Source organism: Hakea prostrata, chromosome 1, assembly GCF_041222555.1.
Source record: "Hakea prostrata isolate BN-2017 chromosome 1, UWA_Hpros_2, whole genome shotgun sequence".
NCBI classification, from domain to species: domain Eukaryota; kingdom Viridiplantae; phylum Streptophyta; class Magnoliopsida; order Proteales; family Proteaceae; genus Hakea; species Hakea prostrata.
The window spans coordinates 52,400,061-52,422,571 of NC_142600.1; the positions used below are offsets into that span (position 1 = coordinate 52,400,061).

Here is a 22,511-nt window from a genome sequence, read left to right on the forward strand (position 1 = left end):
ATTATGGAAACTTCTGTATATCACTGCAGCAATGTTGCTTGTGCGCCAATCAGTTGGTTAGGTGTACTGCCTACCTTGAGAGTGGATTCTCAGAAATGAGCAGGAGTCCACTGGAGATCCAAATTCCATACTTGAGCCCATCAAGAAAGACACAAGGCCTCGCTACTCCTTGGAGGAAAGAATGGCCTTAAAAATGCCCAACTTCAAGCCATGGAGCAGAGACACTATTGAGCCTTCCCAGATATATCTACTGCTTGATACGTGAAGCATGTATACACGTAATAAAAATTTGAGCATTACACCGGTCAACATAAACCAAGAGCTGTTGCTCAGAGACAGATACAGCAGGCTGCTCTTCTCCTACACCTTCACCTGACTTTGAGATTAGGAACTTCCTCTGGTTTATTATTGTAATTTACAACTTTATATAAGACCAAAAAGATAGACTACTACTCTAAAAAGGGAAGGCCTAACCCAATCCTTAACGTATTAGGTAACTTAAACTAAGTAGGAAACTAAAATAGATTCAAAAGATAGAATCTTAATTACATTTTGCTAATTACTCATGTGCTATTTGCATGGTAACTTAAATTGAACGACATAGAACCGGTTCCATTCATCTAGCAAAACAACTTAAATAAACTAAGTTAATAACCTATTTTAGTGTTCTACATAATTACCCATATTTTAGGTCCATTAAGTTGGCTGGTTAGTGGTTACCATGGAAACCCATCCAATGAAGGCCCAGCCCATATACATACATCAACCTTGGGTCGTTTCCTAATAAAACAAGGTACATTTTGCCTTTCGGTGCTGGATTTGCATCAGGGGAGCTGGGTGTTGACTGCTTCAGTCCCTTCCAATGAGTTCACGTCAATCTCGGTCCCAACTGAGTCACCAGATAATGGAGATTCCAGCACTGGTGTAACCTGCTTCCTTGAAATGAGCCTTCTTTGATCTGCCTTGTTGACACACTGAGTTCTTTGTTGGAGAATTTATTGGTTGTCTAGTAGTGCAGCTTAGGCCTTCATTTACACCTTCCTCTGCCTCAAATATGTGTCTGCCTGTCTGCATATATTCAGTGTGTGCCCAAAATGGCGGCAGAAGCCACACTAAGACAAACCATCCTCATAAATAATCACTTTTTTGAATCAAACTTCGCTGGGGATACTGGATGCTGTGTTCTACCATTATCTCGTCCAATCTGGACTGGTACATCTCCAAGTCCACCATAACTCTTGCGAAGTGACCAACAGAGCTTGCCTTGGTCCTTTAAGCAAGAGCTACGGGGGTTCCCCAAATGCCTTCGCTATGGGGAGAAGGATATTCAAATGCCAATATTCAAATGGTAGATGAGGGAACTTTACCAAAGTAAGCTTACATGTTAATTGTTTCCCATTGATGTTGAAGCCTGAGCACTACCTGTAAAATCTCAACACCTTACCAGCTACTTTGGAGAACTACACCTCCAAATCATGCCTTTGCCTGCTGCTGAGGAGAAACCCTAATGCCCAAAGTGATATAAAGCCTCTATAGGCCTGGGGCAATTCCCCCACACCCCCGCCTTGGAGTCCGAAATTGAAACCTCGATCCTTGATACCATCCAACAGTTATTATCATGCTTGTCTTTAATTACTATACCACGCTTTGTTAAGTACCAGTCCTCTCTAGGATGGTCTCTCAATCCATGAAAAAGGAAGTGCACGACTAGGGTTTTAGGGTAAAGGCCACACTTTGTACCTTAACCGGGGTTAAGGAAATCTCTGTCCGCTCATATCACATCACCACTTCCTTCATCTTCTCCCCACACTCATCATCCTCACCATCCACTCATAATTGCTCATGAAGATGAATGACATGATTGTTGGTTCAGGACTGGCGCGTGTTCGGGACTTACCTAGCCCAGTGCAAGGTCTCTACTTTCTGTGCATCCTATGATCAGACAATACCATCCGTAGGCACCACCCGCCGCCCGGTATCTCTCACCACTCTAGGAGTGTGAATCCTCAAGCACCCATTATTGTTGATGTACACCCTGAAATCTCATGTTAAACCTCAAACCCAGTGCAAGGTCTCTACTTTCTGTGCATCCTATGATCAGACAATACCATCCGTAGGCACCACCCGCCGCCCGGTATCTCTCACCACTCTAGGAGTGTGAATCCTCAAGCACCCATTATTGTTGATGTACACCCTGAAATCTCATGTTAAACCTCAAACCCGCTATCTTGATTTGACATAAATGGTACAATAGGGTACTCACTGTCACCTCATGGTCCTACTACCGCTTGTTGGGCATCCACTAGTACCACCATAGGTTGCCAACTCAATACCCCGGTCGGCAGGGTGGTTGAACTTCGGGGTTGATCCTAGCCCCAAAGCAACTATATGATTAAGCACATTTGTAGGTTTGCTTGATCATGTAAAGAGTATGAGTAATTGGAGGCAATGGCCGTAGCCACCATCCCCTGCATATTGTAAGGATGCATTCACCCCAAAACCCACAGTAATTCATATTCACCTATAGCATTTGAATAAATAAGTAGATATGGTGTTTAACGGGCAATGTGTGTCAAGTGTGATACTTGCATGAATGCATGCACTATTGTATTTACTTCCAACAGTCATGTTACAGCACGGGCAATGTCAATAAGATAAGCAAAGTGCATAATCAATTCCCCTCACCTTGTTTGTATTTTCGAATCGATCCGATTGACGTTCCAAAAGTGGGGTGACAAACCCTATCTCCAGTGAATTTCCCTATCCACAATGTGCACATGTTAGTGGTTGTGTAGGTTGGTTGTCTCCCCAAACAGAACTCTGCCACTTTTGGGGCGCCTGGTTGATACAGCAACACCAGCCGGTTGTTGCAGCATTGATCTGCTGCATCGATCAGTAGGCCTGTTGACAGAATTCCAACCCGGAATTTGGGGCTTTTCTCCCCCATTTATAGCGGCTTTCACAATGAACATTCCTTACCCTTTCAACCCGTTTTTGAGGTAGTTTCGTACCTAATTGGCCCCTCAATTACCCCTTTACTTTGGGTTCCAAGTCACTCAATCCTTGGCTTTGAACTCCTCTTCTCTTCCCCTCTTTCAGGGCTCTACACTGATTCTGACGAGATTACCTTCTTTCATATTAGGGTTGCTAGTAGGGCATTAAGGTCTTATCTAACTTTTTAACTTTCCATTTTTACCATCGACCGGGTGTTTATATTGTTTAATGGGGTATCGACCCCTATAACTACCTCCTGTTCCAATTGTCAACAAATGGGTCCCCATCCTTTCCCTTGAAATTCCTTATCATCCTCTCCCCGTTCTCTATGTTCTCCCCCTTTATGTGTCTTTGGATATCAGACTGATCCTGGGATGGGTTCTCACAATAAGGTCCTTCTTTAGTGTCATTGATTTCCAGCAGTCCCCTAGGTAGCCCATACTGTTCAGGTTGGCAAGGATGGGGGATATCACAGAGAGGGTGGGGGTGGTTTACGTGTTATTTAATAGAAGGTTTGGCAAAGGGAGGAGGACTAACAAAACTTTGGGATGATTTGGGTAAGTTTGACTTTTTAGGGATAGTTGAGTGAGGCTTGGTATTCATGGTCAATGGCCGTTTAGGGTTCAGGTGAGGCTGAGATTTGGATTAAATGCTAAGCTTATGTTGTTGAAGGTTTTGTTTGAAAATCAGCAAATTCAAATGGTAGAAAAGTAGGCTTCTAGTTGGACAGTACTTGGGGAAGATGAAAGGCAGATTTAATGACCGCCAAACAAAAAATATAAGTAAAATAGTAGGGCAAAGAAGAAGCTGAGAAACTCCTCTATGGAGTGCTTGCTTTGCCTAACGAAAGAGATGTGTGCCTAGCAGCTTTGAAGGTCGCTTACATGATGATAATGGAGTCCAACTCGAAGTCAGATTGACTCTCCGAGAGGGAACTACAGCATCATGTCACGGCCCTAGCATTTGACTAAGCCAATTGTGCCTGCACTTAGCACCAACTCATACTAAGTCAGCCCTTAACCCCAAATTGAGTGAGTAGGAGAGAACTTAGAGAGAGCTTTGAGAGAAAAAACTTGTATTGCTTTATTTTTTTCTTGACTACAACTTGATTGATCACTTGATGGTCTGTACAAATGAGGCTCACCCCTATTTATTGGTGGGGAAGTATACAACGAACGATTAAGATTATGTAGAAGTGCTCTCCATCCAACAGTGGAGAACCTTCTAGGGAGACTTCTAGACTCTATATATTTTACAAGTCTTGGAATCCTCCCTTGTGTAGCACCTTCTAGATGTTGGGCTAGGTTTAGCCCATTAATAACCCTCTTGGTGGACTAGGCCAAGTGTGGCCTTCCATGCTAAACCGTGGGCCTATGATGAACTGGTCCGTGTCGTTCTCCCCCACCTAATTCATTGACGTCCTTGTCGAATCTTCCTCGTGGAACTTCCTTATTTGCTCTTGGAACTACCATGAAGATTCTGCCGGTTCCCAACTTGCTTCACTCATGGGTAGTCTCTTCCACTTCATCAAATACTCCCTACTAGGAGGTACTCTTCTCTTCCGCATGACACGATCTGCCATTATGTACTCCGCCTCTTTTTCGTAGGTTGTCATCATGCTCATTGGCACTTTTGTAGGTGTTCCACGACTTGGTTCCCCCACGTCTCCATGATATGGCTTGAGCATGCTTGCATGGAAGACTAGATGTATCTTCAACTTAGGCAGTTGGCTTGACTGATAGGAAAACCTTCTTGATCTCCTCATTCCAAAACCTCCTCATGAAGTTAGGTTCATGATCACTTATGATTGATTGTGGTGCACCCCAATACTTGAAAACATTCTTTAGGAATAGCCTTGCTGCCTCTTCCACTGGGCAATCCCTTGGTGCCACCATAGATGTGCCATTCTTGGAAAATCTGTCCACCACCTCCATAAGCGACCCACACCCTTCGGACTTGGGTAGAGCGCTAATGAAGTCCATGGATACACTCTCCCAAGCACGACTTGGTGTAGGCAATGGCTCCAATAAACCCTGTGGGGGTTGTTGCTCCTTGTCTTGTTAGCACACAAGACAAGGCCTCACATAGGCCTTAATGTCATCTCTCATCTGAGGCCAATAATACGCTGTCTCCAATAGTGCATAAGTGTGTCGTTGCCCTAGTTGATCGGCCCACTTTGTGTTGTGCTGTCCAGGATAAGATTCCTCCTCAAGTTGTTCCACTTGGGAACATAAATCCTCCTCTTCTTGGCATATAACACACCATCTTTCTCCCAAAACCTCCTCGTCTTGCCTTCCTTGGCTAGGGCAAGTAAGCTCTTTGCCACAACATCATACTTATACCCTCCTTGATTAAGCTTAATAGCTCCCCTTTCGGTTGGCTAAGAGATGCCAATTCCCCTTTCCTACATAGTGCGTCGAACGCCTCATTAGCTTTGCCCGACTTATACTCAAAGATGAAGTCGAACTTCGCCAAGAAGTTTTGCCGCGTTACTTGCTTGGGACTCAACTTCTTTTGGGTTTGGAAGTAGCTAGTGGCTATATTGTCGGTCTTCACCACGAACCTTATTCCCGATAAGCAGGGACACCATGTCGTTAGGCAATGCACCACCATGGTCATCTCCTTCTTATGTACTGTGTACCTCCGCTTTAGGTCATTGAGCTTGCGGCTCTTATGAGCAATAGGGTGTAGGGTGTCTTTCTTGCATCAACACTTGTCTGGTAGCAAAGTTGGATGCATTAGTAGCACCTCGAACGACTTGCCATAGTCTGGCAATACAAGTGTTGGTTCCTCCATCACCGCCTTCTTCAGATCATCAAAGGCGTCTTGCCATGCATCGGACTGCTCCCATGCCTTGTTCTTCTTGACTAGGTCCTTAAGCTTAGCACCCTTTTAGAGTACCCTGCTATGAACCACCAATAGTGGTTCACCAAGCCAATAAATGACCTCAACTCGAAGCCCTTGGTAGGTGCTTCCCGTCTCCATATAGCTTGCACCTTGCTCTCTTCCATCCTTAGTGTTCCACCCCCTACCTTGTGGCTCAAGAATATCACTTCTTCTTGTGCAAATGAACGCTTCTCCTTCTTGACATAAAGTTGATTCTCCTTTAGTGTTTGAAGAACAACTCATAAGCATTGAGTGTGTTCCTCTTCAGTGTTACTATTGACGACTATGTCATCCAAGACACCACCACGAACTTGTCGAGGTAGGGATGGAATATCTTGTTCATCAAAGTGCAAAATGTGGCTGGTGCATTGGTGAGGCCAAAGGGCATGACTAGGAACTTGTATGCCCTATACCGTGTCACACATTGGGTCTTCGGCTCATCACCCTCTGCAATTCAGGCTTGATAATACCTGGACCGCAAGTCTAACTTGGTGAAGTACCGTGCACCTCCAAGCCTATCAAACAAGTCTTCAATCAATGGAATGTGGTACTTGATCTTGATAATTACCTTGTTCAACGCTCGTTAGTCGATGCATAGGCGTAATGACCCATCATGCTTCCTTTGGAACAACACCGGTGCGCCGTAGGGAGCCTTTGAAGGTCTTATGAAGCCTGCATCGAGTAGCTCCTTGAGTTGCTTCCAATTCTTCCAACTTTGAGGGGACATCCAATAAGGTGCCATGGCTGGTGGTTTGGCACCCGGCTCAAACTCGATTGCATGGTCCACCTCCCTCCTAGGTGGTAACCTCTTTGGTAGCACCGGGGGCATCACATCCTTGATCTTGTTAAGAGTCTTCTCGATTTCCTTTGGCAACATTGTCTTCAAAGCATCTTCTTTATCCTCCAATAGTGCCACCAAGTTAGTGACTTACCCCTTCTTGACTCCCTTCTTCAATTGTATGGCCGAGAGAAGCTTCGGTCCTTCCTTGGATCCTTAACCATTTGAATCATACATGGTGCACCTTCCTCCATGATGCACGCCATGCTAATGAAAGGCATTGTATGGCCTTGACTTGCTTTAAGATTCCATACCTAACACCACTTAAAAGTCGTCCATTGGCACCACCGACAAGTCTATGGTGCTCTTCCATGCCCCAATGGTCATCTTGACCCCTTGAGTTACCCATTGATGGGGCAAGCTTGCTAGTTGACAGCCTTAAGCGATCCTCCTCCTTTGGACATCTAAGTCCCAATTGCTTTGCCTCCTCTATCAAGACAATGTTATGTGTCGCACCCATGTCAACCATCGCTGACATCGACTAGTTGTTGACATGCGCCTCCACATACATTAACCCCTTTTGTGGTGTAGGGGCCTTCACCTTCGATGCCTTGGTGTCCATTGCCTTGGCCTTAATGACACCCAATTGTTGGAATGACCCCATGTGTGCATCATACGCACCCATGTCTTCAGGCAACGCATTGAGAGCCTTTCTCTTTGGGCAATCCCTAGCCCAATGGGGACCATCACATAAGAAGCACTTGTCCTTTGGCGTGAACTTCTTCTTCTTGTCTTGTTGTGCCTTGCCTTCCTTGCTTGAGGAGGGCTTGCTTGTGCATTCCTTCGAGTGGTTGGCCTTGAACCCTTTCTCTCCCCCACCTTTGCCGCTGTTACCCTTCTTGGCTTTGGATTGCTCGTCTCTCCTAAACTCCACCAATGACTCCGTTGCTGCTATAGCAGATTCAAGGTCTTGCACACCACGACATTAAAGCTCTTGCAACGCCCACCTTGGAGACCATCCATGAAGTCAAAGAGTAGTTCTTCCTCTGTCATACTCGGAACCTTGAGCATTAGCGTAGAGAACTCCTTAACATAGTCCCGAATAGAAACCACATGTTTCAACCTCTTGATGTTCCTCCTAGCCAAGAAGGTTGCATTCTCTGGTTAGAAGTGCTTCTTCAATTCCTTTTTGAAATCTTCCCAATGTCTATGGTGCCTATACCCCTTTGCATGTTGATGTACCTCCTCCGCACCATAGAGTCGCGATGTCGGTGAGGTAGAGCATCATGGTTCTTATCTTATTAGGCTCGTCCTCAATCGCCATTGCCTCGAAGCAATGGTCGTGTGCCACAAGAAGTTGTCAACCTCTGGTGCATCTCTCTTTCCCTCATATGTCTTTGGCTTTGGCACCTCCGTCCTTGGCTCCTCTCACTATATGGTCCCTCCAACCATTGTCCTCTTGCATGTTGCCAACTCCCACTCAATTCTTTAACATGAGTCTCCAATGCAGCAGCCCTCTCCAATACTATGAGCTAGAAGGGCCTCGGGTAATTGTTGTTTGTGGTCCATGGCATTGAGAGCACCCAAGAGGACTCCCTGAGCTTCTCAACCTGACCGTCGAGCTTCTCCCTAATTTGCTTCTCAATGTGGAGGCATTCCAAGCCTTTGCCATAGTCAACTCTTACCCTCAATGTGTTTTCTGCTTCTTCTTTTTCTGCTGCAAGAAAGAGAGACAGAGACAGAGAGTCTGAGAGGATTGGAAGGGAAAAGGGAAGGGTAGTAGGGCAGGGACAGGCGTTTTACAGGGAGGTAGGAGAGGGGTGGGGAGTCATAGGGGCCTAGGGATACTGCTGCACAGGTGCGGCAGCAAGGGCGGGGGTGGGGAATATTGCAGAAGGGGAAGGGAGGGGCAGGGGCTGGGTGATGGGCCTTGTGAAGGTGGGAAGGGTGGGGGTTTGTACTTGCTTGATTGAAAGGCTGCTGTATAAATGGTTGCTGGAATTTGTTGAAGACTGCAGAGAATTGCTTGATCTTGAAGGAACTTGAATGAAGATGCTGAATATTGAAGAACCTTTTCTTAAAATCTGCCGAGGCTCCCTCAGAACAGGGAGACCTTGGTCCTTAATTACTTTTCATTCAATAATCCAGACTGAAAAGTTACATAGACCATTTAACTATTTATAGCAAAAGACTCTTAACTTGGGGTTGGAATCCTTAATTGACAGGGATCCCACCTCTTGACCAAAACACTTAATTTGGAATCTAATTACTTAAAGACCTCAACTCTAGATCTTGAATCTACTAAAAGACACATGCTAATTAAACTTTAACTAAAAAAGCACACTAATTTAAGATAACTCAGGACTCATCGAAAACAATTTTGAATCAAAATAAAACTCTCTAAGCCTAACCAAACTCAACTCAACTCATCATGCTAATTAAACTTCTGAAATTTTCTAGAAACAAATTCAAAAATTTTTAAAAAGTGCAAAATGGTCAAAATACCCTCCAACTAGGGGTTCAGCCAGGTCATGGTGGTTTCTTGGAGCCATCCTGGGGTCCCCACTTGAGGTTTCGGCCAAGGGGGTCCTTGTGTTCACATCATGATCATAACGAAAGATCAATATCTCATTTCATCTTTGAGCTTTTTGTGGGGTCGAGACCACCAACTGAAATCTCATCGAACCCTGGTACAAAATCGTATGTTTCTGTGGGTTTTATGCGTCTTTTGGGTCTGGTTCTTCATGGATAGCCTATTTTGAGGCCTATACACACATATTCATGTTGGTTTGACTATAAGTCGACGCAATGGTCCTTAGGATTCGCACATATTTTGTTGTATGAGAATGAAACTAAATATATTTCACATATCTAAACATGCTTGAAGCATAAATTGACATAAATGATAAGCAATTTCAATTGATAATGAAGTAAAACCTTAACCTACATTAAAATATGCATAACACATAACACATAACCAAAACATACTCACGTACGCCATCAGTAGTCAAATATTAATTATAATTCATGTGTGAACTGTGCAAGAATAAGAGTTTATATGACTACTTTGATTCATAGGAAATACAAAACGAAAGGAATTCCTCTTGAGTACTAAAATAATAGAAGCTGCTATGTCAGCCTCGCTCAATCTGGCTATAAGTCTGTTTGACTTGACGTACATTGCATTCTGATTGTGACACATGGGAATCCCACGTCATAGACATTGAGAAGAAAAGACATAATCTTACACCACATACATGTATGTTGCATCATCAACATACTAGAGATAATCTATCCCAGGATATCGGTCACCAAATTGTGATGTACTAGCTGCTAGAGACTTGACCCAACTACCCTTGAAGTGTTATGATGATAACCAATGCATATGTAGTTATCTTCATATAACTATGTGCTAACCATCTACTTATGTGATTCAAAGATAGGCATACTCATGCATAACATACATATTCAAGTAGAGAGTGTACGTTGCACGACTGCTGTCCAAAAGCTACAAAGTAAAGATCTAAGAGGACTCAAGATGTTGAAGACCAAAGAATGGACTTCCCCGTGTGTGAGCACATGTTAAAGGCTCAAGATCGTTGAAGAAACATTTTTATAATTCTATGTATACTGTTATAAAAGGTGGCACATGTAAAATCATGGAAAAATGAAGTTAGGCATTTTAGGATGTTAAGTCAGTCCCTAGGGCTGTACATAGAATTCCCTAAATGTCCTTGGATAACCCTAAATTTACAATCGGTCTAAGCACCAGTCGACTGGTTGGCTATTAAGCCTGATCGACCAGTTGCTTCCTAGTGACCTCACTGTATGTACTAGAGGCGGCTCCTGGTCGACCGGTTGGTGTACCAAGCCTAAAGGTCGATAGACCTAGTCGACCGACAACTAACCAGTTCTGACAGCATTACTAAAATGGCTATATCCTAATGACTATATTGTACAGGTCAACAAGGAGATGCCCAAGGCCGACCGCTTGTTCAAAAATGTGACTGTTTTCTATCCGTTAGAACCATATTTGGATCAATCTCTTGGCTAAAAATAGAGATCTTTTTGATACTCTTAAGCACGAATCCCGAGGAGCAAAAAACCCTCATTTATTGTACATTGAATATAGCCATTCAACCTCCCCTTTACTGGTCTCCTATTGGAGATCCAATTCCTCTTGTGAGAGAAGGTTGAGTGTTGATCTTGAGGTTGACTTGGTTCAGTAGTGGCTGTCTCATTCACTTGCATTCGTTCATCTCAAGGGAAATGCCACCCCTTTATGGTTTTGTAAGTGTCTCATCCAAGCTAGAGCCTTTGATATGTATAACCCAGCCTTTTTTTTCTTGGGGGGGGGGTGGTGGTTAAGATATGCATGATTTACCTATTCAGTGGTAACCACATTATGTGGGTCCACTACAGATTGGATTAGATTTGATTTTATTTCCTCAAATCCTACTTATGAGATCAGGATATTGCTTCTTATTTCAGCACTTTCTATTTTTATGTAGCTTGACTAGCAAGCAATACTTGGGGAGATTTGTTTCATTTCCTTCTTGTTACTTGGGTATCAAGTGATTCTATTTTAGGAGAGTAAAATTTGAAGATCCTGTACTTGGATTTAGGGATATTTGGATCTCTCTCTAATCTTGAAACCTTTCAATAATAAATAAACTACTTTGAAATCTTGAGACAAGGATTGAAATTCTGAAATTTCATGAAATATTGGTCGAATTGGTTTCCCCCCAACCCCACCCCCCCCCCCCCAAAAAAAAAAAAAAAAAATCTCATCTCCGGGGGGTGGGGTGGAAACAAATGCGACCAATGTTTCGACCAATATTTCGTGAAATTTCAGAATTTTGATCCATGATTATAACACAACTAATTTTCCATTGCATGGAATAATTTTAGAACTAACAGCCTAATTAAATAATTGTAACTGAAAAAACCCTTATACCTAACTTATTGACCCAAATTATATCAAATGAGCCAAATTGAACCAATGCTGATCTGGGTTTCTTTGAACTAACGTGAATACACATACTAAAACTAAATCCACACACACACACACACAAAAAGGTATGGTGCCTAGAACACCCTTCTATAAGAAAATATGAGAAGGTTGTTCAGCTGATGCCTCATTTTAAGAAGGTTTGAGGGGTGACTTCTCAATCTACATCATGGTGGCCAACTGACTCGTTTTAGCAGTTGATCGGAGTTCAAAAAATAGATTCATTAGAAAAGAAAAAAGGCATTTCTTTTTTTCATTATGGTATGAGTGATATAACCAAGAGGATGAATCAGCTTATGGTTCAATTCCTTCCCCCACAGCAATAATTCTAGGGTTTTGTGATGGCTTGGGGGAGGGTTTTAGGGTCTTAACAATTTCAAATGGGCTGGTTTTGGGATGTCTAAGGTTTAGGGAAAGTTTGAATTAACAAAAACCTATATGGGTTGAGAAGGAAATAAAGTTAGGGTCTTAACAAATTGGAATGGAACTGGGAAAAGGTTCAAATTTTGAGGATTTGGGCTATATGGGAAACTTGCGGCTAGAGGTGAATAGGATTTTTGCTTAATCTTGCTCACTTTCTTTCTTTTCTTTTCTTTCTTCTTTCTTCTTTCTTCTTTTTTCTTTTTTCTTTCTTCTTTCTTTCTTTTCTTCTTTCTTGGTTGCCCAGGATGGGAAGGGGCTGCTTCTTGAATTCGAAATCTCGAATGGGGGAGAGCGCTGGAACTATTGGCTGAAGGGTTTAGGTAACCTAAAAGAGGTCTAGAAGCTGTATTCTTAGCCTGGGGTTTGGGACAGCAGGATTCTCCGGAGTTTCTTGCACAGAAATTGAAGGAGAGAGTTGCTGCAGGGTGGAGGCAGGGAGGGGAATGAAGAAGGATGAGGGCTGGGGCTTGGGGAGGGGTTTAATTTGTTTGTTGGTTCTTTCTGTGAAAGAATGCTGGGATCACTTTCTGGAGTTGGAGAACAGGATGTTGGCTTCAAGATGGCAAGAAAGAGCTTCTTAGACAACCATAGGGTCCCCCTGGAAAAGACCCTACTCACTAGCTCCTTGGCTGTAAATTTTCTGATATTTTTATTGATCAAAACTGATTTGCTACAGCAGTGGGCTTTGAATTTATAGCCAATACATAAAGACTCCAAAAAAGACTCAATCTAGGAGACTTAGACTCTACAACTACTAACTGAAATAAAAGCACAATTAGGATTCTTTAATTGAATAAGAATCCAACAAAAGAAATAAAACAACTAAAATTAGAATACAAGGACAAAGATACCTCTAGGGGCTTGCACTGCTAGACATAAGTGTTGGGCCCCTGTCCCATACATTTTTGTGGTCATGGCCCTATCCTATGGGTCTAAAAGTTAAAGTGTCTAGGCTAAGTATGAAAGTAAGTCTATTGAGTGGTTTAATTGGTCTAATTATGTAAATTTTTCCCAACCTACATTAGGGCAGAATAGTCTTTTTTTTTCTTCTTTTAATTTATTTTTTAATATGTTTTATTTTAGTTTTAAGTGTCCAAGTCATAAGTCTAGGAGGAACCCTAATAGGTTTTTAAGTTCTGTTTCTTTTAGGAATTCTTTCCTATTTTTATTAAGAGTTGTGAGGCTGAATAGACATCTATTAATCCCTCCCTTGATGGAAGAGTACAAGGACAGACTGATTATTTGATATTTTGCTTCAGCTTTCCTGCTATGTGTATGAGTGAATAACTGGTTTAAGGTTACATGTTGGTGTTCAACCTTAGTAAGGTACCTCCAAGGTGGGTTTCTTTTTCTTAGTGAAGTCAAGCCAGATTCTGTTTTGGTTGAGGGTTCAACCCATATTACATTCCAGCTATCTAACCATTAGATTTTCCCCCCCAAACTTTAACTATCATACCCATAGACCTCCCTACCTTTGTAGCAAGTTGACTCCTATTCCTATCATCCTAACTCTTGAGTTTTCATACTCCCTAAAACCTTATAGACAAGAAACTGTACCTTCCCATGTAGCTATCCACAACCAACCAAACTTGGAGGATCATATCCCTATATCGTTACCAACATTCACTCCATGTTTCAACCCATTCTAACACCCATAGGCCCTAGATCCCCAACGCTTGAGATTTCATCCCATATCAAGATTTTCTATTGTCCGTTTTAGCTTTCTTCCCACTCTTGACAACTTAGTGTCTAATTCTTATTATCAACTCATTCGATTGCATGTCATGATTTTAACCTGCAGCAAACCCTAGAAGGCCCCATTTGAGATGTCCCCGGTTTTACATGGACCCCGTAACTGAATCTGCAATAAACCCTTTTTTGAACTCATTTGAGTTGGTTTTGATCAAGATGTGGAAGAACAGGCTTCCTAGTTGCTCATCTATCAGTGTAGAACTACATTAGTAGCAAGATAGGATAGTAGAGGTATTTCTTTCCCATGGCCTGTCACCGTAGTTTGGTCTACTGCAAGAGTAGTTCAAGTGAGAACGACTATATAGGACGTATTGATATGTTGCAGCAGAATTGGAATGTAAAAGGAGGATAGAAAGACTGTAGGCTATCTCAGCCTTTGGTTTCTGATAAGAACCTGGAATTCAACAGCAAAACAGAGAAATACACAAGGTAGATTTGGTTTTACTGGCGCCAGGCACCCCAACATCTAAATGGCGTCCTCAGCCAGAGGCTCCCCCGACACTAATATCAAATGCCCGATCGCCTCTACTCATGACTTCTCCCTATTTATAACCCCCATCCATAGCCTCTCGCTTTCTCTCTCCCCTTCACCTGGCCTAACCAGGTTCCTGTCATTCCTGCCCCCTTAAATTTCACCTTGACCTCAAGGTGAAGGAAGGTTATGAATTTGTTTTTCATATGCTTGCCACATAACCAGGCTAGTTCAGCAACCAATTCACGCATGAGTGTCTGGGAAAAAAAAAACAATGCATAGCAGAGGCCAACTTGCAACTTGAACCAGAAATAGAGTAGTCTTTTCTTCTGTTAGATTTGCATGTGACTTGAGGCAAAAGTACTTAATTCCTGCGACTAGATCAACCAATTCCACTGAATCCTCTGCTGCTCCATTTGCAGTCCAATCACTGGCACAGTTATCCCTGTCAGATCTGGCGTTTTAACCTCAATGCCTTGAGAATATGATTGTCACCTTGTAACTAAAAAGGGACACTACAGAAGTAAAAATGCGCCAGTTGCAGGCCCTCTTATATTTTCCCTTCAACTGTTGCATAGGGACATATTTCTGGGCATGAATAAATGGTAAAGCCACCCCACCTACAAGCCAAACCCATATAAACCTCCATTCCTCTGTATCATATTTTGAAGACCCGAGAATTTGTCCTCTAGTTCTTTCAAACAGGGAGATTGCTTTTCAATTCTGTTTCGCAATCCAACACGTTCAGCCTAATGCTTGTGCAAGGCATACCCTCCCACTCTATTTCCTTCTTGTACTTAGAGATAACCATAGCCATAAGGACATTGAATGCATCATATGCCTTTTTTATACTGTTGCCGAAGTAAGGGATGCAGGCTATTGCTAAGGTGGAAAATTCATCTCCAAGTTCCTCAGCCACCTGAAAAAAGCCCTGCATCAAGGAGGAATTTGAGGGCTTCCTTGGGGGGGGGGGGGCAGAAACCATGGGAGAGTCACCGTTGGAACCTCCAGATTCATGTTCAACTGCTAGCAGCAGTACCGCCTCCAACCCCCCAGAATCGAAGCATTTCCTCCATATTTCACCCTTGCCGCTAACACAGTGCCACGGAAAACTTGAAGCAGAAGCCCAGACATCGCCGTTGGACCCTCCGGGTTTGTTCTCAATGGCAATATGCAGAACCTCCTGTCGGAAGGTTCCACCAACCTTCACCACTGCCAAAAGCTCCAGATGTCCCTGTTTCACCAATCTTGCAAAGTCCTCCGTCACAGCTGAGACTCCTGCATGAGATCTGAAGGTAGAAGACAATGGTTTAGTTTGGCTCTGGATGGTTTGGTTTGTTTCACCGGTCGACAGGTTAGTCTTTGGGTTAGCTTTTGATCCAGAGTTGGACCATGGCACAACTAAAATGACTGGGCTTAAGTAAACAAAGTGCTGAAGTGGGCTTCGGTTGATTGGATTGGTCTGGGCCCAATTTACTTAGAACTTCAAAGAGCCCAGTTTTTGACTTCTACAGACTGGGCCAAGTCCCTCATCTGGCCCAGTACATTAGGCCTGAGAACTGTAGCTCTGTTGTCCCCAGCCCCAGATACCCACCCTTTTAAACTGTCATTTTCTAGCTCCGGCAGCCGGCGCGAGCTTTTCTGAGCCTCCTCTGCCTGCCACGATGGTGGTGATCTGCATCTGCCTACATTCTTTTGGTCGCATCACTGAGTTCTCTCCAGTGAGACAAAGCTCCTGCTCTCTCTTCTCTTCTTGAATCGATGAAAACGGCAGTGTTAACGTCTACCTCTCCTCTGGTATTTCCAGCGTCTGTGAATCAGCTTCTTAGGCTTTCCCACGCAGAAAGTATGCTCTAATTTCTTCCCTGAACTTCTGGTTCTCCTTGTCCTCTTCCAAGTGTTGGATTCTGGATTCATTTCTGAATTTCATGGCCGTGACTTGATTCTGCAAATTCTGCACTCGTGGTTCCAGGTCTTCAACTCTGGATTCCATATGATTGCTAGCCATAGCTGGATCCATGTGCTCTGGTACCAATTTGATAAGAACCTTCAATTCACTATGGAGTTCAACAGCAAAACAGAGGAAATTCACAAGATAGATATGGTTTTAATGGTGCTAGTCACCCCCACACCCTGAATGGAGTCCTCAGCCAGAGGCTACCCCAACACTAACATCAAATGCCCGATCCTGTCTACTGCCAACTTCTCCCTATTTATAACCCCCAGCCATATCCTCTCTCTTTCTTTCTCCCTTGCACGTGGACTAACCAGGGTCCTATCAGTTTATCATTCACATTTATCTCATTTGTTGAACAGGAACTTTCTCCCAAAATTGACTGTAAGGTTTCCCTGAAGATTTTCATTCATTATTTCATTGTCAATCTCTGGTAAAGGCTGCTTAATCAATGACTTAGCTTACTAGAATTAGAAAGTAGAAAATAGCAACTACTAAAATTCATCAACTAGTAACAATGGTAATAATTGAGATTAGGAACTATTGAAGGCGTTGTAATCTAGCTTTCTAAACGTGAAAAAATAATTGCATTAGTGACTAAGCAACTAAAATTTGATTGTGTGAATCCCAAGTTGACACTACCAGAAGGGGAGGGGGGAATCAGTGTTCACACTTCTTAAAATTTTAATATTACTTTCCAGCACTATTGTATGGTCTCAGAGATGTCATCAAGCATACCAGATTTTACCAAAATAGTAGACATGCATGCCCACCTTGCAACCACTGCAACCCACACTGCAAATCAACTAGGCTCCAATATACAAACTAGAAATTTTTGTGGAGTGACCAAATTGCCTGTCCATAGAGCCTTACTTTATGTAGGGTTTTGTTTATTTGTCAATATGCTACTCAATTTTTTTTACTACTACAACAGCCTAGGATTCTAATCCCTGCTTCAATTTGAGCTACTACTTAGAAAAGGGCAACAACCCCAAGCTCTAAACGAACCCAACTTGCTAGATTTTAAATATAGAATGGGAAAATCTATTTCCCCCACTTACATCAATGGTATAGGTGTTTCATTATTAAACACAGCCTAGAAAAATAAAGATCAGAACTTGAGAATGTGGGTTGCCCAACAGCCAAAAAATATATATATATAAAAGCTTACGGAGTACTGATTAATCTTCAAAACAATTAACCAATTATTAGCATAAAAAAAATAAAAAATAAAAAACCAAAGTTGTCCTTTCACCATAGAAATTGGGGGTTTTCTATCTTAGAGTACCTCTCCATGGTATTACCGTACTGAGCTGCTGCAGCAGCACCATCACCTCTGATCCATAGAAATCATCTCTGTATTTTAATTATTTTTATTGCACTTTTTCATGATATTACTAACTTGCCCACATGCATGTTGATTTAGCATTTATTTATATTATCCAGAGATTTACAATAGTTATATATTCCTGCTTCTTCAGGTTGATATTGCTGCAGGAGGATGGCATTCCACTGCTTTGACAATTGAAGGAGAGGTATTTTCAATAAACATACACATACCCACACTTTATTGGCATTTTTAGACTTCAATTCAGTCGATACTGCTTTCGTTGTGTTGTAACATAAGTCTTATGTGCTTCTCTTTCTAACTTCTATGGGGGATGGGATGCTGAGAAGGAAGGCAACAGATGTATTTATTAGTGTCATTGGAACTGCTGATTTCAACTGAATAGTGGAATCCCTTCCCCTCCTTTCATTTCCTTGTTTCCTCATTTCTCTTTCCAAAACTAACTGATGAAAGGAAATTAGTTAACTATGATGAAATTTAATACAGAAACATCCTGTTCTTCTATATATGTTTAGATTTAGCTTCTCATGCTTTTCCAGTTTAACATCCTAAACAAATGGACTGACTTTTCTCATCCAAATGGGCTTATTTTCACTTATACTGAGCTCAACAACAACAACAACAACAACAACAACAACAATAAGTCTTGTCCCAACTAAATGGGGTCACTTATACTAAGCTCATTGTGAGAATTTGAACTATTTTGAAGTATCAATTACAAAAGTGTTGATTGAATATAAAGATGGAAGATCAGTGAATTTCTTAACTATGACACAGAGACATGGTTGGTACTTTCATACAATTTCTTGGAATGTTATAAATGCCAAATAGGAAAGTGTTATTTATTTCAGAACTGAGCTTGTGCTCAAGGGAATTATTGTTTTTATTGGTTCACCACCATAACCTTTGTTCAAAATCAGAGAAGAGTATCGGGGAAAGATCTTGGGTAATGATTGAGTTCCATGATGTTACCCTAGGAGAGACTGGGTAAATGAATTATATTGCAAATACTGAGGGGTACTTCTTTAGAAATGAATCAGGTTCTCTCATTTTGTGCTATGGTGGCCCATATAAAAAAGATTGCACAAAGGCTTCTGCCATCGTGGGGTCTCAAGAGGGTAATATGTAACCCAGCCATTTCTTTTCATGTTCTTTTATATATGTTAAACCAGAAGGCGGCATTTCTTTGCTCACTACCATATGGAATTGGATACTGTTGGTTACCTACATTATGCCACTGCCTTCATCCTTGCATTGCAGGTATTTGCTTGGGGAAGAGGGGAGCATGGTAGGCTTGGATTTGGAGATGACAAAAGCAGTAAAATGGTGCCACAAAGGGTTCAACTCCTTGTAGGGGAAGACATTATTCAGGTATATTTTGCTAACTACATCTTCTGTAGCCAAACCATGGCATTGTCAGGCATGTCTTAATATGTTACATAAATGAATGAAAATATTGAATACATTCCTTAGTTTGTATGTTACTAAAATATGGCCTTGGTTGGCATGCATTTTTACCGCTTTCAGGCTCAACTTTATTTAATTTATTCTTCCACTATTTCGTATTCAGGTTTCATGTGGTGGTACACACTCAGTGGCTTTGACACGTGATGGGAGAATGTTCTCTGTGAGTACCTCATCCTTGCTTGCTCACCTAGATATGAATCTAAAATTCATTTTAAGCATGCACCATTATCTTTTTACATTGCTTTAGCTGCGGTGTCATTTAAAGGCTGCTGGAAAATTATATTTAAGCTACTTTTTAGGGTATAAATTATCTTTACCCATTTCTAGATGGCCTTTTCTATTTGTGACGTATGTGGGATGATATGAAGAATCCAGAATGTCCACTTCAATACTCTGTTAGGCTGCATTTGTTTGCAAAGGTGGGGTGGAAAAAAAAATGTGGGCCCCATGGGTAATGGGGTGAGGGAGAAGGAAATGAAAGGGTTTTGTGGAAAAGTGATAGTGGTGGGTCCCACTTTTTACTTTTCCAAACTTTCCCACAAAGTCCCACCAAATTTGTATAGTTTTGAAAAAGCTTGGGGTGGGAAAGTTGGGTTGCCACCTCACCTTGTCTCTCACTTTCCCACCCCAAGCAACCAAAATTTTCACTTTTGGAATTTAAAGGAGAAGTAAGAAAAGTTTGCTTTTTTCAAGAATTTTCCCACCCCACCTTTATTCCAGCAAACAAATGCAGCCTTAGAGAAAGGCTTGGCAATGTAGGCATCATTTTTACCTCATTTCTCATATGGTGGGGCCCCACTAGGATGGATAAGCTGCATGATGGAAAATGTCCAAATTGGTGCTGCTAAGGCCTGGTTCTACCTTAGAGTTGGGAAGTGACAATATTCGCATCTTACATGTCAGTCAAGTCATTTAGTAAAAGGAAATGTGATCTGGTTAGATCAGTAAATGGCCTTATCTTTTAGGGTTAGAGTACACCCGGTATTTGCTCAACATAGCTAACTGGTTTCTTTATGGCAGTTTGGACGAGGAGACCATGGACGCCTAGGATATGGAAGGAAAGTGACAACCGGCCACCCAAATGAGGTGCCGATAAAACTCCCACCTCCCAGGAATTTCAGCGGCAGTGGCAGCAACGGACATTTCTGTGCTAAGCTTGTTGCTTGTGGGGGACGCCATACTCTAGCAATAGCTGTGTGGCAGAATGATGAATCGGAACAATCTGAAATTCAGTAGACCAAACTTCTTACTCTAAAGATTAAAATCTACATACTGGTAGACTTTGATCATTTATAGAACAAATTAAATAAATTTTGATCGGCTGATTACATTTTGCACTGGTTTACTCTGCTATATATGGTGCTTGTAAATGTTTTTTGGAGTTGGCTACTGGGCTGGTGGTGGGTCTGTGTTAAACCTTCTATGGGTTCATGTGCTTCTGCGGTTTAGACCTTAGGACTTTTAGACATCATCTGGTCTGAAATTATGTATTATTATGTTAATTAGTAAGTGATCTTCAACATGGCAGATATACGAGTAGGCGACAGCACTTTCTACTATCACCAGCCCTCACAGAAAATTGAACATTTCATAATTAACATTGGATGGTGTCGTGTAGAAGACAAACAGAAGGATTACTTGCACTTTCACTTGATCTTAACAGCTATGTGATTTGATTTCACTTACCTGAGGGAGTGTTTTCATTCTATAATGTATATGCTATTGGTGTCCAAGTTCCACATTTCCACCCCAAGTGGGGATTAATTTTCCTTGGGTCAAACTTCCTTTAGACAAAAGCACTTGATCATTATCTGAATTTGTGCTCGAAAAATAGCATCAAGAGAGGAAATCGAGTCCTCCCTCTGGAAGGAATGAGGATGCCTCGGGGCATCAGCTTTATTTGATTGCCCCTAAATACAAAACAGTCTCGTGGCTTACGCTCTATTTGATTGCCCCTAAATACAAAAGACAGTTTTATGAGAGAAAAGGGTTTGGTGCAAATCTTGTAAAAAAGAAGGTAAATTTTCATCTGGACCCCTTGAGGTTTGGTCCAGATCACTTTTAGGACACACTAAACAAAAATAGTTAGTTTTAATAAATTTTGTGACAAAAATACCCTTGTGTCATTTGAACTTATTTTTATTATTTTATTTTAATTTATTAAAATAGAATATCAAAATACCCTTCGATTCCCCAATCTGATTGAGTTGCAGCTTCTGATTGGTTTCTTGAATCCGATTATCTTGGCCATCTCTACAGTTTCTTTAAGCAGTCAATAAGCCTTTGGTTGGAGAAACTTTTCATACAGGTAGCCCGTTAAAATTTGTGTAATGCTACAGTTTTTTATTCCATCTATTATGCAATGCTAGCTTGGAAGTAGTACTCCAGGTGATACTTCAACAAAATCAGAATTGTGGGAACCATTAGAAGATCCTTCTTGCTGTGATTTTACAATCTTCGACAACAAATTTCCATGGGAATGAAGCTGAGATGAGAATGGTGAAATTCTTTTTGGAGAAAGCAGTAATACTTGAGTCTTTGATTTTTGTTTTTCCACTTGATTCGAACTTGGGAGAACAGAGCAACACCGCCGGTGACATGTATTCACAAGTGAAGCTTCTTGAAGACAGATTGTCCAGGTTGCTAAAGTATTCACAAGTGAAGCTTCTTGAAGACAGATTGTCCAGGTTGCTAAAGGCATTAGGCGAAGCAGAGATAATATTATGTGAGCAGAACTGGAGAGATGAAAGAGAGGGCTTTAAATCAGAGCTGAGATTCTGGAATGGATTGGCCTTATAATCGGGTGGAAAGCTTCAGAATTGCTGGCCCTACGGCAAAGTAAAAGGAGGCATCATCAACTGATAAATCCCTCGCCCAAGCTCTGAGCCCAACTTAATTGTAAATCAATTAATCTGGAATTCAAGTGGTGCTACTGGTTTCGGGAACCGTGAGGGCGATTCTGGTGTTGTCGGTTCATCAATTGCATGGTGGTGGTGGTAGTGATGGTGGAATTGGAGGTGGAGAAGAAGAAGATGAGAAGCTAAGAGGTGAAGAGGGTGAACGGAAGGGTATTTTGATAGTATCTATTTTAATAAATTAAAATTAAAATAATAAAAAGAAGTCCAAAGGACACAAGGGTATTTTTGTCATGAAATTTATTAAACTAACTATTTTTATTAAGTGTGCCCTTATTTAATCATTTCTTAAAACCACAAGGGAGCCATATGCAAAAGAAAACTTAAACTGGACTAAAAGTGACCTAGACCAAACCTCAAGGGGTCCAAAAGGAAATCAGGATAAACTGTATTTCTTTCAAGAGTGCCGTCTTCTAAATGTGTGATGAAAGAATGTGAAGGGAGTGCTATCGTCTATTTGTCAGGGTATCGGATCCAGACTCTAGTAGAATATCTTTTCCCTCTTCAAGAG

The 22,511-nt window shown here is 41.7% G+C and overlaps 1 protein-coding gene across 1 annotated transcript in view; it reads left to right on the top strand.

Annotated features, from left to right (window-relative positions):
• LOC149029122 (ultraviolet-B receptor UVR8-like) overlaps positions 1–21,170 on the top strand; it is a 50,558-nt gene extending 29,388 nt beyond the window's left edge. Inside the window, exons 8-11 of the mRNA XM_089140474.1 lie at positions 17,752–17,805; positions 18,879–18,989; positions 19,189–19,245; positions 20,106–21,170. Of these exons, the coding sequence (XP_088996600.1) occupies positions 17,752–17,805; positions 18,879–18,989; positions 19,189–19,245; positions 20,106–20,321 (438 nt within the window). The 3' untranslated portion in view covers positions 20,322–21,170. The remainder of the gene's footprint in view (positions 1–17,751; positions 17,806–18,878; positions 18,990–19,188; positions 19,246–20,105) is intronic.
• Positions 21,171–22,511: the final 1,341 nt, after the last annotated feature.